At 41.2% G+C, this 18,066-nt stretch overlaps 2 protein-coding genes and 1 pseudogene across 2 annotated transcripts; 1 reads left to right on the forward strand and 2 right to left on the reverse strand.

The window, feature by feature from the left end:
• Positions 1-2,472: 2,472 nt before the first annotated feature.
• Positions 2,473-3,411, forward strand: LOC113916543 (olfactory receptor 7C1-like). Its single transcript, XM_027583037.2, has one exon. The coding sequence runs from the start codon at positions 2,479-2,481 to the stop codon at positions 3,409-3,411; it is 933 nt and encodes a 310-aa protein (XP_027438838.2). The 5' UTR covers positions 2,473-2,478.
• A 3,093-nt stretch (positions 3,412-6,504) lies between these two features.
• Positions 6,505-7,491, reverse strand: LOC113916535 (olfactory receptor 18-like). Its single transcript, XM_027583028.1, has one exon. The coding sequence runs from the start codon at positions 7,432-7,434 to the stop codon at positions 6,505-6,507; it is 930 nt and encodes a 309-aa protein (XP_027438829.1). The 5' UTR covers positions 7,435-7,491.
• A 9,198-nt stretch (positions 7,492-16,689) lies between these two features.
• LOC113916111 lies at positions 16,690-17,611 on the reverse strand (annotated as a pseudogene).
• Positions 17,612-18,066: the final 455 nt, after the last annotated feature.

The following is an 18,066-nucleotide window of genomic DNA, read 5'->3' on the forward strand; positions in this document are numbered from 1 at the left end:
AGAGCACCCTGTCCCATGCTGCTTTTTGCTTCCTTTTCCCTTGCTGCCTTCTGTACCAGAAAAGCCCATACTCAATCATCAACCTAGACAACTCCTTGCCCAGGGATCTCTTCCTCCAGGAATGCCTCCCTGACTCCATCACTTCAGGCTGAATTTGGGGTTCCTTTCTGTACTTCACTTTGCAGACTGCCTTTATCTTAGCATTTAATTCACTGAATTACAATGTCAGGCTTCTGCATCCATCACTACCCCTGGAAGGTGGGGTTCCTCAGGACAAAACAACATCATTAATCTTTGTATCCCCAACAGCTAACACTTAGTCTGTCCCAAAGAAGCCCTTCTTGCACTAGACACTAGAAACAGAAGACAAACATGTATTTGGTGCATAAATTAAGGAGAAAGTGTAAATGACAAATGGTTGTATCCTCCACCTCTAATTTCTAACCTCTGGCCCTAAGATAAAATGTTTCTAATGTGTGGGAAACTCTTTCTTAAGATGAATGCTATTCCTTATTTTATGACCCATTTGAATCACAATACAGCACCTGTAAGAAATGAAATTGTTTTCCTAGATTCTAATGCAGTTGATGTTGTTAACACACACAGCATACTCCAGGAAATACCCAGAATTGTGGGCATTTCCTGTGCACTCTCTGATAGTCTGCTCAACAAATCAGATTGGAATGCAAGAGAGTAAGCCACACTTATTAGAATTCAAGGGAATCTTTTACAAACTATCATACTTTAAAGATGAGTCATGACCATTTGCTTAGAATACCTCTCACCAGAAGCCAGCAGAGATGATTGCAAACTGCTCACCCCACCAAGGGTCAGAACAAAGATGTTATTCACAAACAATTTGCCTCTGATATAATCATTTTTATCATTCCAGAAATACTATCGGCTTTGGGTTTTTGTGGGTTTTCTTTTTTTGAGATAAAATTGGCATGTAACAGGGATGCCTGGGTGGCTCAGTCGGTTAAGCATCTGCCTTCAGCTCGGGTCATGATCTCAGGGTCCTGGGATCGAGCCCCGCATTGGGCTCCCTACTCAGTGGGGAGCCTGCTTCTCCCTCTCCCTCTGCTTGTGCTCTCTCTGTCAAATAAATAAAACCTTTAAAAAAATGGCATGTAACATTATATTAGTTTCAGGTGTACAACATAATGATTCCATATATTGCACATATAGAGGTCCCTGAGTGGTTCAGTCAGTTAAGCGTCTGCCTTCGGCTCAGGTCATGATCCCAAGTGTCTTGGAATCAAGCCTCGCATCAGGCTCCCTGCTCAGTGGGGAGCCTGCTTCTCTCTTTCCCTCTGCCGTTCCCCCTGCCTATGCTCAATCTCTCTCTTTCTCTCTGTCAAATAAATAAATAAAATCTCTATATATATATACATATATGTACATATATTTAGCACATATAATATTTGACATATTATCACCACAATAAGTTTAGTTAACATCTGCCACTACACAGTTACAAAAAATGTTTTTCTTGTGGAAAACTTTTTTTTTAAGATTTTATTTATTTATTTATTTGACAGAGCAGGAACACAAGGAGGGGAGCTGTAGGCAGAGAGAGAGGGAAAAGCAGGCTCCCCGCTGAACAAGGAGCCCAACGCAGGGTTCAATCCCAGGACCCTGGGATTGTGACCTGAGCCAAAGGCAGATGCTTAACCGATGGAACCACCCAGGTGTCCCTTCCCCCAATATTTAAAGAGCACCACTGAGGGTGACTCAAAATTCTCCTTGTGACCTTTGTAGTATTTTATCTTATGGTACCAAAATGGTTGAAACCTTGATATCTACGTTTCCATTGGACATTTTCACCAATTCTTAACTTCACAGATGAAGGATATTTTGTCAAGCAACAAATGTCCAGGAAGCATCTGGCCCTGGCCCTGCAGGATGTTGATCGCTCCTGGTACACTAAGCCTTAAGAATTTGTTCATGTGGTTTGTTATTTGATAAGAACATTTTCTTTTTCCTCCTTTCTTTTTCTTAAGGAGTAAACCTACATTCTACTCATCCTGAAATAGTCTATCCAGATATTTGAGATACTCTCAAATTTTCTCACCTCTGAGACATAGTTATCTCACCCTTTTTTTGGGTCCCAGGTAAGGCAGATAATCCACATTAAGTTACTGAGGTTCACCAGACCTCTTGTTCCACATTTGTGTTAGAGTGAGTTTGGACCACTTTATCGCTAAGGTCCAAAGTGCTTCTTAACTTTTTAGATTTGATGATTCTAAATAAAGAGGATAAATGAGTGTCCCAGAGGCCGATGGACAGGGGTTGATCAACATTATTAAATGTTGCATGTAATGAATAACAGAATGTATTATTCTGTTGTAATGTTAAGGCTATTGTGCCCAGTGCTTCACTTCAGGAAATAAAAGTAATAGAGAGACTCTAGAATCTATCCAATGCCTATTTCATGTTCATTCCCTGCTTCAATCATCTAGCTGATGGATTGGTAACATGGAACCAAGAAATCAAACAAGTGTTACAGAATTTTTACTCCTGGGATTTTCCCAAGCCTCGGTATATCAACCCCTTCTCTTTGGTCTATTCCTGTCCATGTACCTGGTCACTGTGCTCGGGAACCTGCTCATCATCCTGGCCATCAGCTCGGACTCCCGCCTCCACACCCCCATGTACTTCTTCCTCTCCAACTTGTCCTTTGCTGACATCAGTTTCGTCTCCACCACAGTCCCTAAGATGCTGGTGAACATCCAAACACAAAGCAAATCCATCACCTATGCAGGTTGCATCACCCAGATGTATTTTTTTATGGTTTTTGGAGGTATGGACACTTTTCTCCTCACTGTGATGGCCTATGACCGGTTTGTGGCCATCTGTCACCCCTTGCACTACCCAGTCATCATGAATCCACGGCTCTGTGGCCTCCTGGTTCTCATGTCCTGGCTCATCAGCTTGTCATACTCCCTGATCCAGAGTCTGTTGATATTACGGTTGTCCTTCTGCACCAACTGGGTAATTCCACACTTTTACTGTGAACTTGCCAAGGCCCTCACACTTGCCTGCTCAGACACATTGGTCAATCATATCCTGCTATATATGGTAACTAGCCTTCTTGGCATTGTTCCCTTCTCCGGGATCCTTTTCTCCTATACCCGAATTGCCTCCTCAATCCTGAGAATCCCAACAGCTAATGGGAAGTATAAGGCATTTTCTACCTGTGCATCTCACCTGTCTGTGGTTTCTTTATTCTATGGGACAGGGCTTGGTGTGTATCTCAGTTCTGATGCATCTTCCTGGAGGGGCATGATCACCTCGGTGATGTACACCATGGTCACCCCAATGCTGAACCCCTTCATCTACAGCCTACGGAACAGGGACATCAAGAGGGCTCTACAAAACGTTTTGGGGAGAACACCCTATGTTCAGTGATAGGAATACTAGTCCTGGGTTTTTGAACTGATAGGAATAGCAGCAATTGGCTAAAGAAATCCTGCCTCTTAATCACATTGAGTTTTGCTTCTCACCCATCCTTCATAAGTGACTTTGCTCAGAATTGCCTTGCCAGTACTTTTTCTTATGTACTTTAACTTCTTATGTTGACTGCTCTGTTATCCTCAGTTCTACTCTCCATATCCCCTCCTTTTACTTTCCTTAATAGGAAAGTGCAGTAATCTGCACCTCAGCTTGGATTTCTAGTGCTGCGGCCACTTTAAGTACCAATTCAGAATAGTTGCATGAGGATTATGAAATAGTGCATTTTATCAATAACAGTTGCTAGCTCCTATTTACTAAGCACCTTTGGTGTGCCAGGCTACAGTAGGTATCTGGAACGCAGCAGTGAAGAGGAAAAAAATAGACAAAAATCTTTGCCCTCATAGAACATAAATCCAGGATCCCAGTTTCTCTGATCACATTTTATGTCCAAACACAATATATACACTGATGGATAAATTATTTATTTGGTTATTAGCAAGGTTGAAATTTTCTCCATATGTTTATTGAGTGCATTTCCAAACATCTCTGAGTTTGGGTTTCCAGATTCCTTAAACTTTTCAATGGGTACCTCCCTGCTGCCCCCAGGGAGGCATTGAATGAATGAATGCTCCCATTCCTCTTCTCCTTTCCTTGAATTTTCCCATTCCTGAGCTCAGTGTTGGGTTTGTAATTCAAAGAATATTGCGGACCATTTCAACTACCTTGGAAATGTCTTTAAAATTTTCTCAAATAAATTGTATTAGTAACAGGGTGTCCCACATTGAGTTTCTTGCAGTGCAGACTCTTAGACAATGATTAACACGCAGGATGTTTACGAGGCAGTGTTCCTGGAATAAACACCTGGGGAAGGGCAGATGTGTAGTAAGGAATTTGGCCTCACCTGAAGAGAGATATGGCCTTTGGTCCCAGCTCCCAGTAGGTAACATTTAAACATTTGAAATTTCCCCTAGTGATAGGAGTTATTGATTATTCATGGAAGGCCTCATGGACCACACCTGATCGTTTTTGCTCATGAAATGACTCAGGATGGGGGTTGGCCATGCCAAAAAAACCAGCCATGTGATTAAAGGGTTGGAGCTTTGGGCAAAGTGATATCAGCCCAACCTCAGGAGGGAGACTGAAAACTGAGTTCAACCATGCAGGCCATAATTCAACTAATCATATCTATATAATGAAGCCTCAATAAAAGTTCTGGACACTGGAGCTCAGGTGATCTACCTGGCTGGTAACAGTCTTTGAGTAGTGTCACACATATGTCCCAGGAAAAGGTAATGGGTCTGGATTCCAAGGAAAGAGGACAACAAGAAGCTTCACATATGGGATGTTCCAGACCTTGCATTATGTGTATCTTTTGTCTGAATCTAATTTGTATTGTTTTGTTGTAATAAAACTGCAATCATAGTATACTGCTTCTTGAGTTCTGTGAGTCATTCTAGTGCATTATCAAGGCAGTCCTCTCAGTTTGAATATTCTAGCAAATTATCAAATGTGAAAAAGTTCCCAAATTTGTATCCAACTGGTCTGATGTGAGAGTGGACCTAGGGACCCCTGAACTTGTGGCTGGTGTCAGAAGTGAGGGCAATCTTATGGTTTGACAAATTCTTTGCAGCAAAGAGGAACACTGGAAAAAGTCAAGCCAAGCTGAAGTCCATCAAAGACCTCCAAAAACCAGCAGGGAGCTCTGGAGCTAAGATGATCTCTTAGAGTTGGCTGGAATTAGGGCAAAAGGTACAAACATTTACACCCCCACATGAAACAGTTATCGGATGTGGGCTGCCCCAGGAAGGAGGCATGACCCTGCTGAGGCGGATCCCTATAGGGGTTGATTGCCGAGGGTTGAGAAACACCCAACATTTGAAGCAACATGTCCCTTATTCCTGACAGGAGATCTTTTTGTGTGTGTGTGTGTGGAAAAATAACATAAAATTTTCCACTTTAACCATTTTTAAGTGTATAGATCAGTGGTATTAAGTACATTCACAACCATCACTACCATACAACTCTAGAACTTTTCCACCTTCCCAAACTGAAACTCTGTCCCATTAAACACTAATCCCATCTTTCCCTCCCCCAGCTCCTGGCTCCCACCATTCTACTCTCTGTCTCTGTGAAATTGACTATTGTAGGCATCTTATATAAGTGGAACTATACAGTATTTGTCCCTTTGTGTCTGGTTATGTAATATGATTGAGGAGAAATTAGATGGAATAGGAAAAACAATCATCAGGAAAATTGGGATCATCTCTGCTCTGGTGGTTCCTCTCCCATCTACTCCTTGGGAATCATATATCCCAGTTTTCCTAGGGAAGTCCCAGGAAACTTGATAACTGTTTATTCAAACTCAATATTAATAGGGTCCCATTTCAGTTTCAAAAGGAAATTAAATAGTTATCCTACTCGCTCAAAAATCTGATCAAGATGGGGCACCGGGGTGGCTCAGTTGGTTGAGCATCTGACTCTTGATCTCAGCTCTGGTCTTTAGCTTACAGTCATGGGTTCAAACCCTGTGTTGGGCTCTGCGCTGGTTGTGGAGCCTACTTAAAAATATATACATATATCTGACCAAGCTCATTAAGGCACAAAAATGTATTTGATGTTTTGGTCCTTAATGTAGGATTTAGATCCTCTTAACAAATAGGGGAGGAAATCATAGGAAAATAACAAGAAAGAGAGAGTTGTGATTATTTTGCAATGATAGAAACAAGACTGCTCATAACCAAGAGTCTTAGGTAATGCATAAAGAAAATGAGAGGGGTATACAGATATATGCATAATCCTGCAGGGACTATGATTTAAGTGGGGAGTCCAAAATAATCTCCCAATTCCATTAGAGCTATGCTAACAGGAATAATCGTGCAAGCAAAAAGCAGAGATCCATATAGGTACATATAGGTACGTAGACATAGGTACATATAGGTACATACACATGGTATACCATGTGGCTGCAGATTCAGAATTTCTTGTGCATATTTGATTTGCTGCATTTTCCAGTTCTATGAACCAAAAGGGATAAGACAGATGCTGAGATTAGGCTGTTCTGCTGATCATCCCCCACAGTGCCCTTTTGACGTCCCTGTTCCTCAGGCTGTAGATGAAGGGATTCAGCATGGGGGTGACCACAGTGTACATTACTGAGGCCACTGCACCCTTCCTGGGGGAGGGGGAGATGGGGGAGCTGAGGTACACTCCAAGACCTGTTCCATAAAACAAGCAAACAACCAACAGGTGAGAGCCACAGGTAGAAAAGGCTTTGTACTTCCCACCTGTGGATGGGACTCTCAGAATGGAGGAAACAATTCTGGTATAAGAGCAAAGGATCCCTGAGAGTGGAACACCACCAAAAATGGCACCAATAAAATACATTAGTATAGTGTTGATGGAGGTATCAGAGCAGGCAAGGTGGAGAAGTTGAGGTGCATCACAAAAGAAATGATGAATTTCCACATTTGTGCAGAAGGTAAGTTGTGACACCATCAAACAGTGAATCTGAGATCCCAAAAGGCTGCTAAAAAATGACACCAGGACCAACAAGCCACAGAGGCATGGGTTCATGATGACTGGGTAGTTCAGGGGGTGAGAAATGGCCACAAACCGGTCATAGGCCATCACAGCCAGGAGTAGATTGTCCAAACACCCAAATAGAAAAAAAAAGGACATCTGAGTTAGGCAGCCTGCATAGGTGATAGATTTGCTATGTGTTTGAATGTTCACCAGCATCTTTGGGATGGTGGTAGAGATGAAACAGATGTCAACAGAGGACAGGTTGGAGAGGAAGAAGTACATGGGGATGTGGAGGTGGGAGTCCGAGCTGACAACCAGGATGATGAGCAGGTTCCCGAGCACAGTGACCAGATACATGGACAGAAACAGCCCAAAGAGAAGGGGCTGCAGTTCCGGATCATCTGAGAGGCCCAGGAGGAGGAACTCTGAGACAGTTGTTAGATTCTGTGGTTCCATGCAGGTGGGACACCTCTTGAAAAAGAAAAGAACATTGAATAAACAAAACAAGTGTAGAGACACCCAGCTAAGTGTGCATATTTCGATTCAAGCAATTCACAAGTAAAGTAGTCACACTTACGGAGCATATATCCCATTACCTTCAGCAACATTTCTCAGTTGTAAACTCTTCTTGGAACTGTTTCCTTATTGGTGTCTGGGCTATTCATCTGTTTCTGTATATGCCCACCATGAAGACATTGAACCAAAGAATGTTAGAGAAACATATAAATATATAAACATAGAAATACTTAGTTATACTTGCTTCAGAACTCATATTTGTTGCCAGTAAAAATTGAAGTTTTCTTGCTTTCCCTGCATGATCGCATTCCCCTACACTTCAGTTGTCCAAAGGCAAACACTGTCATGAATGTGGTAGATATATTTTCCTTTCAATGTTTCCATAATATTAGTATTGATTTATGTATTCATAAATAGGTTTTTTAAAAGTTTACTTAATATTATACTAATGCACATGTTGTTTCCTGAGTTCTCACTTGCCACAGTAATGTATTTTAAGTGTCTGTGAAGTATACACATCTATTTCAAGCACTTCAAATGAGGCATAGTATTACCTGAAAGATAAATTTTATTTTATTTTTAATTTCTTTTTTTATTATTATGTTCAGTTAGTCAACATATAATACATCATTAGTTTTTGATGTAGTGTTCAATGATTCATTAGTTGCGTATAACACCCAGTGCTCATCACAACACGTGCCCTCCTTGATACCCATCACCCGGCTACTCCATCTCCCCACCCCCCTCCCTTCTGAAACCTTCAGTTTGTTTCCCAGAGTCCAAAGTCTCTCATGGTTTACCTCCCTCTCTGATTTCTTCCCATTCAGTTTTTCCTCCCTTTCTCTGTTGTCCTCGGCACTATTTCTTATGCTCTTATTACAATACTCCCTTTTTGTTTTTTAAAGATTTTATTTATTTATTTCAAGAGACACACACACACAGAGAGAGAGAGAGAGAGAGAGAGAGAGTGCAAGCAGGAGGAGGGACAGAGGTAAAGGGAGAAAGAGAATCTTAAGCAGGCTTCACACTGAGCTCAGAGCCTGATATGGGGCCCCATCTCAGGACCCTGAGATCATGACCTGAGCTGAAATCAGGAGTTGGACACTTAACTGACCTAGCCACCCAGGCACCCTTATTACAATATTCCTAATAAAATTCTTGTGCCCACCTCCATATTACACAAATGAGAATTTCTATAATATATCAGCATAAAAGATGATAGAATTGTAAAAATAAATATATGTACAATTTTACTATTAATTATCTACATTTATGTTCCTAATAGAAAGTGAGGACAAAATCAGCTTCATGCTTTTATTGTCAAGGTATAGAATCAGAAAGATCCCTGGAGTCTGTGTGCAATGGTCTTTCCATGATAGATCCACATGAAAATTCCTATCTTGTATAAGGAATAATATTTTCATATCACAGATTTCCAAAATAGGTTGCAAAGTGCTTTACTATTCATAGAAATCCTATGATCTATAATATTCATGTAGTAAAGGCCCCTGTAAACCACTTACCCCATTTCCTAATTCACAGATGAACTTACAAAATCCCAAGAGAAGGAATTGGTGGTCCTGTTTCTGTTTACTCATCTGGAACTAAAGCATGTTTGAAAAGAAAGAAATCATTCCACACTGGTGGAGTGCACAGAGCCCTGAGATGGGAATCAGACTAAAGTATATGTCAACATCTCAACCTCTCTGTGCTGGTATTCCCTATCTAGAAATGGGGAGAAGAGCATCCATTTCAAGATACATGTGGCACCTAAAAGAGGTTTGCACCCAATAAATATTGAGTCATGGTTTGTAAATCAGAATTTGCATTGTTATTGGGATGGTGGGTTTATTGATGAAACCCAATCCTAAGAAAGGTTTAATGACTTTTACTGTATTATATGTCAGAGAGGTAGAAGCCTATTGTGTCCCAGGAAATTCACTGAAGAATGGGTGGAAATTGGGGTGCCTGGGTGACTCCATTGGTTAAGCATCCAACTCTTGATTTCGGCTCAGGTTCTGATCTCAGTGTTGTAGAATTAAGTCTGCCCCCAACCACCTCTCCCTCTCTAAAAAGAAAAAGGAAAAGAATGGGTGGAAATCTTAAAATATGTCTCAGTTCATGCAATAAGATTTTTCTCCCTTTCTCTTTTTCTCTCTTTTAATTTTCATCTTTATGAAAATCTCTAGTAATTTTTAAACATAGATTCTATTAAATGGAAAATGATAGGTTTCTTAGAAAATCTGTGGCATAGATACACACAAGCACTGTTTTATTTTTCATCTAGATCTATGAAATGTCATTGGAAGGAAGAGAAGCACCCAGTGCATGAAAGCCACATTAGACATGTCTATGCCCTGTTTCTGAGAACCAAAGAAGGGCCTCTTCAATATTTATCAGAGATCGCTGTTTTTCTTGCAGCCTACTCTGTGCCAAGCAAAGTAAAAGCTCTGAGAAGTCAGAAATGAATGTGATTCAGTTGTTTCGCTCCAAACACTCAGTACCTGCATGAGGACAAAAAAAAAAAAAAAAAAAAAAAGTGTTCTCTCAGGATCTAGGAAAAACTGAATCTTCTGATCACAGGATATTTTAGTTGAATAGATGGTGCTTAGCCTTGATAATGACAACAATAACAACAATAATAATACCTAAAATTTACCTTGTCCTTACTATAAGCATCTATCACATATTTAGTCACATGTTCAGTGCTCATCTTAATTCTTTTTTTTTTTAAGATTTTATTTATTTATTTGAGAGGGAGAGACACAGCGAGAGAGGGAACACAAGCAGGGGGAGCGGGAGAGGGAGAAGCAGACTCCCCGCAGAGCGGGGAGCCCAATGTGGGGCTCGATCCCAGGACTCTGGGATCATGACCTGAGCCAAAGGCAGGCACTTAATGACTGAGCCACCCAGGCACCCGCTCATCTTAAGTCTTAGTGCAGTTGTATAAACTGGCTCAAAGACATTAAGAACTTGCCCAGTGTCATACAGATGAAAAGTAGAGCAGATAAGGTTCAAAGTTAAATGGTGGGTCTCTGAGGCCCATGCACTGAACTTGTTTGCTCTGTTTCCCTGCACTTCAGAGAATTTAAGCAGAAGTCCAGAGGTCTTTTCCAAAATTGCTAAGATAATCTTTGAACCGTTTATTTCCTAACTAAGAATGGAATCTAACATCCTGACTCCATATCTCCCTCAGAGATCAAAACGGCTTAAAATATAAGAATGGGGTAGGAAGTGGAATATGAAGCAAAATCTGAGAGCAGGGGCAAGAAAGATAGCTGCCCTGAATTGTCATGAGCTGACTTTTTATGGTCTCTACCTTCATCTCAGCCATCGTTTCTATAGTTGATGCAGCAAGTGATACCAACTGCTCTCTGGCTAGCATGAATGCCCTAAAGGGAAGAGCACAGTGAGTGGAGGTCTCTGCCTGGAGTAACAGGGAAGAGATATATGAATAGGGTAGGCAGGAGAGAATACTGCCTAGCTACCCTGTGAATAGTCTCACTGTCTGCATTCAAACCTGAATTCATCCCCTGTCTATCCCAGGACCTGGTAAAACTTAAAAAGCTTCTGCACAGCAAAGGAAACAATCAACAAAACTAAAAGGCAAGCTACAGAATGGGAGAAGATATTTGCAAATGACATATCTGATAAAGGGTTAGTATCGAAAACATATATAAAGAACTTATAAAACTCAACACCCAAAAAAACCAATAATCCAATTAAAATATGAGCAGAAGACATGAATAGACATTTTTTCAAAGAAGACATATGGATGGCCAGCAGACACATGAAAAGATGCTCAACATCACTCATTATCAGGGAAATGCAAATCAAAACTACAATGAGATATCGCCTCACACCTGTCAGAATGGCTAAAATCAGCAACACAAGAAACAAGAGTTGGTGAGGATGTGGAGAAAAAGGAATGCTCATGCTCTGTTGGTGGGAATGCAAACTGGTGCGGCCACTCTGGAAAACGGTATAGAGGTTCCTCAAAAAGTTAAAAATAGAACTACCCAGGGCTCCTGGGTGGCTCAGTTGCTAAGCGTCTGCCTTCGGCTCAGGTCATGATCCTGGGGGCCTGGGTTTGAGCCCCGCATCAAGTTCCCAGGGGGAGCCTGCGTCTCCCTCTCCCATTCCCTCTCTCTCTCAGCAGGAAGCCTGCATCTCCCTCTCCCACTCCCCCTGCTTGTGTTCCCTTTCTCGTTGTGCTTCTCTATGTCAAATACATAAATAAAATCTTTTAAAAAAAAAATAGAACTACCCTATGATCCAGTAACTGCACTACTAGGCATTTACCCAAAGGATACAAAAATACTGATTCAAAGGGGTACATGCACCCTGATGTTTATAGCATAGCAGCATTATCAATAATAGCCAAACTATGGAAACTGCCCAAGTGTCCACTGACTCATGCATGGAATGAGATCTTGCCATTTGCAATGACATGTATGGAGCTAAAGAGTATTATGCTAAGCAAAATAAGTCAGTCAGAAAAAGACAAATACCATATGATTTCACTCAGATGTGGAATTTAAGAAACAAAACAAACTAGCAAAGGGGAAAAAAGAGAGAGAAAGGAAAACCAGGAAACAGACTCAACTATAGAAAACAAACTGATGATCACCAGAGGAGAGGTGGGTAGGAGGGTGGAGGAAACAGGTGATGGGGATGAAGGAGTGCACTTGTCCTGATGAGCACTGGGTGATGTATGGAAGTGTTGATTCACTATATTGTACAACTGAAACTAATAGTACACTGTATGTTAACTAACCGGAATTTAAATAAAAACTTTTTTAAAAAGGTGGGTTGATGAAAAAATAAATAAAATCAGGAAGTGAAAAAAAATATTGTGCTCCTATCCTTAACTCTGAAATGATGATAATGGATGTCGCTGTCTTTCAGGGGGGTGGTAATACAGATAAAAGGTAGCAAGCTATGTAGAAAATTCATCTCAGTGTCTCGCACTTGGAGTCCCAAGGTAAAAGTTTGTAACATTGTGGTTACTGATATCTTTCCGTCATCACCATCACCATCACCTACATGATCATTTGGAAGACTTAGGGGGCAGTTAAGAAGGACCTATTTCCTGCTCTGATGGGGAAGATGCCCAAGGGAGATAGAAATAGCATGAGACAAAAATAGAAATCTAAATAAGAGTTCTAGGATCCCCACCAGAGCCAACACCACTAGGTCTTTATAGGGCTTTGAGTTGAATCTTTGCATTTTGGTTCCCTCCTGTCTGGCTATCCCAACTTTCCCAGTGGTCTTGAGGAGGAGGAAACAATGCACTCCCAGTCCCTCCTGCATTCAATCCCTCCCACTGTACTTGCTACTCACTGCCGGAGCAGGACTGAGGAATGCAGATCTGGCTGCCTCTCCCCTACCCGGAGCTGGATGAGGATAGAGGCTTTGTTTCCAGGACTGGCAAGAAGGCATGCAGGTATGGGTGTCCCGGAGCAGACAACTCTGGGAGGAGGAGACACAGGTATGGAGCCCATTGAACTGGGACTGGCAACTAAAAGGCTGGGAAGCACAGGCTAATTGTTTTCAGTTGTTTGACCTTGAGGGCTCAAAGCCCATGGTACATAATTAGCCAAATTGGTCCATGCTCTCCCAATCTCTAAGGACTTGCTATTATTAGTTGAAGAAGAAAAGGAGAAAAGTGAGTGTACTGGGTGGGGGTGGTATCTAGACCCCTCTTCTTCTCAAGAAGAAGCCGACTTATACTCCTCATTTCTGACTTCCAAGTTATTTATCTCATCGTAAAATTCAGACATATTTCTTTTCAACTACAGAAAACAACGTATGACTTTTACATCTGTAGAGCCATTGACTTAATCATGTAATTTAGGGAGAATTAGGTCTTCTATACCAAGAATCTTATAGAATTTCCATTTTCTCAGTTAAAGTTTATGTCTCTAAGGGGAACTTTCTATTTTTTCTTTCTATAGTGTTGGTTTGGGGTTTGGAATTTTATACATTGGAGATGTATGTTTTTTGCTGTTTTGAAAAACAGCCCAGGTTTTAATTTTTCTGTCCAGTGATGTATGTTACTATCTTAGACAACTGTTTATTTTTACATATTTATCTGGTGACTTGATCGTTTGCTTAAATACTTCAGAGGTGGGGCGCCTGGGTGGCTCAGTCATTAAGCAAATGACTCTGGCTCAGGTCATGATCCCGGGGTCCTGGGATCGAGCCCCGAGTCGGGCTCCCGGCTCCACAGGAAGCCTGCTTCTCCATCTCCCACTCCCCCTGCTTGTGTTCCCTCTCTAGTTGTCTCTCTCTGTGTGTCAAATAAATAAATAAAATCTTTAAAAAAATACTTCTGAGATCTCTACATTCAAAATGTGGGCGAGGGATGTAGTCTAATCTCAAGGCCTGACTGGAAGACAAACTCAGAGCTTGATTTCTCATTAACTGATATGAAGAAAACATCATATTTACCCAATTAAATTGGGTATGTAAGAAATTGTGCTGATTTTGTGTGTTTGCATAAATGGCAGAGGGAAACTTTAGAGAGCCCAAATGACCAAATGACAGGAGTATAGTGAAGGATTGGAGAAGGAGTTGTGAGTGTTGATATGTTTTAGAATGCTTAAATAGGAAGAAAATCTAGTATTAAACTGAAGTCACTTTGCAGTAGGAAGAGCCAATCCAATACTAGGTTCATTGTCAGTGAAGTTGGCAGGCCATTTGGCTTAGTGTAAAGGCAGAGCAAATCAAACCAGTTATTAGACAGCTTTTCTTTTCTTTTTAAAGATTTTATTTATTTATTTGACAGAGAGCACAAGCAGGGGGTGTGAGCAGCAAGCAGAGGGAGAAGCAGGCTCCCTGAGGAGCAGGGAGCCCAGTGCAGGGCTTGATCCCAGCATCCTGAGATATGACCTGAGCCAAAGGCAGACGCTTAACCGACTGAGCCACTCAGGCACCCCTCGACAGCTTTTCAAAAAGCCCGGATTGCTACCTCAGAAACTATGTGTAGCATCTGTAAAGGAAAGAATGATATGTACATGGGATCCTGGGTGTGTAGCAGAAGACAGGACCCAAACTGATCATGATAGAAGAGAAGGAAGCATGCTGACAAAGTGGGTTACTAATGAGGTGGTTACTACTGAAAGGAAAGATCTCCCCATTGCTGAGGACATTGTCCTTTGCTATCCTTGAGTAATGAAAATGAAGATAGAGTTAAATTTATCCATAATGACTCAGGTGACTTAATAAGCTATTGGGACAATTAGAACCACACAGCCACTGGAAATACCACCACTACTTGAAACCTCAACTGTACACCCTTGAACAAGATTTTTCATTACAATCACCTTTTTATCCTGAGCTCACTTTGCAATCTCCCCATTGCATCTCACAATGTAGCTTTAATCCCTATATTATGATTGATCAGTCAGAGTTCAATCAATAAAGAGAAACCACACTAGTTATTTTAATGAAGGTAATTTTAGTATAGGTATGATTAAATACTTTTATGAAAGGCACAAAAGGAAAAATATGGTAACAGAGCCATAGCTGTAGAATATAGTGACAACACCATGCGCTAAGAGGTATGGGGAAAAGATTGGGCATTAGTGCATGTGATCTTTATTACCATTATTAGAAGAACTTAAAGAGAAGCCAGAAGGAAAATCAGAGCAGTGATTTAAAGATTCCCAGCCCCTACCACAGCAACACAATTTAAAGTATAGAAGGGTAAGTTTAGAGCAGAAAACAATAGCTTTAATATCCAGCACAGTGAACCAGCTGTAGAGTGTGGCAGGAGAAGATATGTAAAAAATATTACCAAGAATATGAGGGGAAAAAATCACATTGGCCATTGCTATGGAAAACTCTTTCATATCTCCTCCTTTCTTTTTTTTTTTTAAGATTTTATTTATTTATTTGACAGAGAGAGACACAGCGAGAGCAGGAACACAAGCAGGGGGAGTGGGAGAGGGAGAAGCAGGTCTCCTGCTGAGCAGGGAGCCTGATGTGGGACTCGATCCCAGGACCCTGGGATCATGACCTGAGCCGAAGGCAGACGCTTAACGACTGAGCCACCCAGGCGCCCAGTCTCCTCCTTTCTGATCTCTGATCACTTTGAGATGTTCAGGGTTTGACCGTGAACAATAAAGGACCCATACATGAAAGTTATCTTTGAATGAAAGGTCTGACAAAATTCAATAGTCCTCCACCTTAGCTGAACATTAGACCGATCTGGGGTGCTGTTAAAAAACTGTTCATGTTCTTTTTATTCTCCAGTCCAACTGAATCTTAATCGGTGGTGGTGGGACTCAGGCATGAGGATTTTTAAAGCATATCAGATGCTTCAAACATGAAGCCAAGATTGAGGACCAGTGACATACATTATTTTAAACAATCTGCATCAATAGATTTGATCAAAGCCAAAGTATTATGGGAAATAGATGTGACAGTGAAAATGGGTGAGAATATATTTTATTTGTTATTTAAATTCAATTAATTAATATATAATGTATTATTGGTTTCAGAGATAGAGGTCAGTGAGTCATCATTCTTGTATAATACCTAGTGCTCATTACATCACATGCCCTCCTTAATGTCCATCACCCAATTACTCCATCCTCCTAACCCCTCACCTCCAGCAACCCTCAGTCTGTTTCCTATGATTAAGTCTCTTATGGTTTGTCTCCCTCTCTGGTTTCATCTTGTTTTATCTTCTCCTATGATCCTCTGTTTTGTTTCTTAAATTCCTCATATCAGTGAGATCATATGGCAATTGTCTTTCTCTGATTGACTTATTTCACTTAGCATAATACCCTCTAGGGCATACCCTCTAGTTCCACCCACATTGTTGCAAATGGCAAGATTTCATTTTTTTTTTTTTGATGACTGAGTAGTATTCCAGAGAATATAATTTAAAAGAGAGTTTGAATTCCTACAGGATGCCTGGGTCATAGGTGACAAATACAGAAGATTCCATAGGTGCAATAAGATTCAATTGTGCAATGATTTTGACATACATGGGGCCCCAGAAAACTCCCTTAATTCCATCAGAGATGTGCCAAGATAAACAATATTTAGATATTTCAAATCAAGAGGAATGGAAACCATGAGCTACAAAAATTATATGACCAGAGGGACATGCTTGCTAATACCATATAGTTTGGTTTTGTAATCATTTCTAATCAAAAGACAAAAAAAAAAAAAAATCCAAGACTAGGCTCTTTTGTTGAGGAGCCCCTGCAAAGCCCTCTTGATGTCCCTGTTCCTCAGGCTGTAGATGAAGGGATTCACCATGGGAACAACCACAGCGTACATCACTGAGTCCACTGCACCCTTCCTGGGAGAACGTGAGACAGCGGAACTGAGGTACACCCCAAGACCTGTTCCATAAAATAAACAAACAACTGACAGGTGGGAGCCACAGGTGGAGAAGGCTTTGTACTTCCCACCTGTGGATGGGACTCTCAAAATGGAGGAAACAATTCGTGTATAAGAGAAAAGGATTCCCTGAGACTGGAATACCACCAAAGATGGTGCCAAGAAAATACATGAATATTTTATTGGTGGAAGTGTCATTACAGGAAAGTTTGAGCAGCTGAGGAGGGTCACAGAAGAAATGAGGAATTTCCACGTAAAAGGTAAGTTGTGACATCATGAGGCAGTGCTGCTGAGAGTCCAGAAGGCTGATCAAAAAAGACACCAGAATGAGCAGGCTACAGAGGCGGGGGGTTCATGATGACTGGGTAGTGCAGAGGATAACAAATAGCTACAACTGATCATAGGCCATCACGGTTAAGAGTACACCATCCAAACAGCCAAAAAGATTAAAAAAAGACAACTGAGTCAGGCAGCCCGCATGGGAGATGACTCTGTTATGAGTTTTAACGTCCAAAATCACCTTTGGGACCGTGGTAGAAGTGAAACCGATGTCAGCCAGGGACAGGATGGAAAGGAACAAGTACATGGGGGTGTGAAGGCGGGAGTCAGAGCTGGCAGCCAGGATGATCAGTAGATTCCCCAGCATGGTGACTAGATACATGGACAGGAACAGGCTGAAGATTACAGGCTGCAGTTCTGGATCATCTGAGAACCCCAGGAGGAGGAATTCCAAGACACCTGTTAGATTTTGGGATTCCACATAGCAGAGACAGCTTTGGCGAAATAAATGAGAATTTATTTTAAAAAATAAATTATTTATTTATTTATTCAAGAGAGACAGAAAGAAAGCACGAGAGGGGAAAGGGTCAGAAGGAGAAGCAGACTTCCCGCTGAGAAGGGAGCCCAAGGCAGGACTCGATCCCCGGAACTCCAGGATCATGACCTGAGCTGAAGGCGGTCGCGTAACCAACTAAGCCATGCAGGCACCCAAAATGAGAGTTTAAATAAAGGAAACAAGTATATAGGTATCCATCAGTGTGTCTGTATTTTGGATTCAAGCAATTCATAAAGTGTTCACACTTGAGGAAAATCTAGCAAAATTTCTCAGTTGTGGCAACACATTCTTCCTAGAACTCTTTTCTCATTTTCTTTTGCTCCATTCACTTTCTTTGTGCATCCTGTCTCTAACAGCCTGGTTTCTATGTGCATCCA

The sequence above is a fragment of the Zalophus californianus genome, chromosome 1 (genome assembly GCF_009762305.2).
Source record: "Zalophus californianus isolate mZalCal1 chromosome 1, mZalCal1.pri.v2, whole genome shotgun sequence".
Taxonomy (NCBI): Eukaryota; Metazoa; Chordata; class Mammalia; order Carnivora; family Otariidae; genus Zalophus; species Zalophus californianus.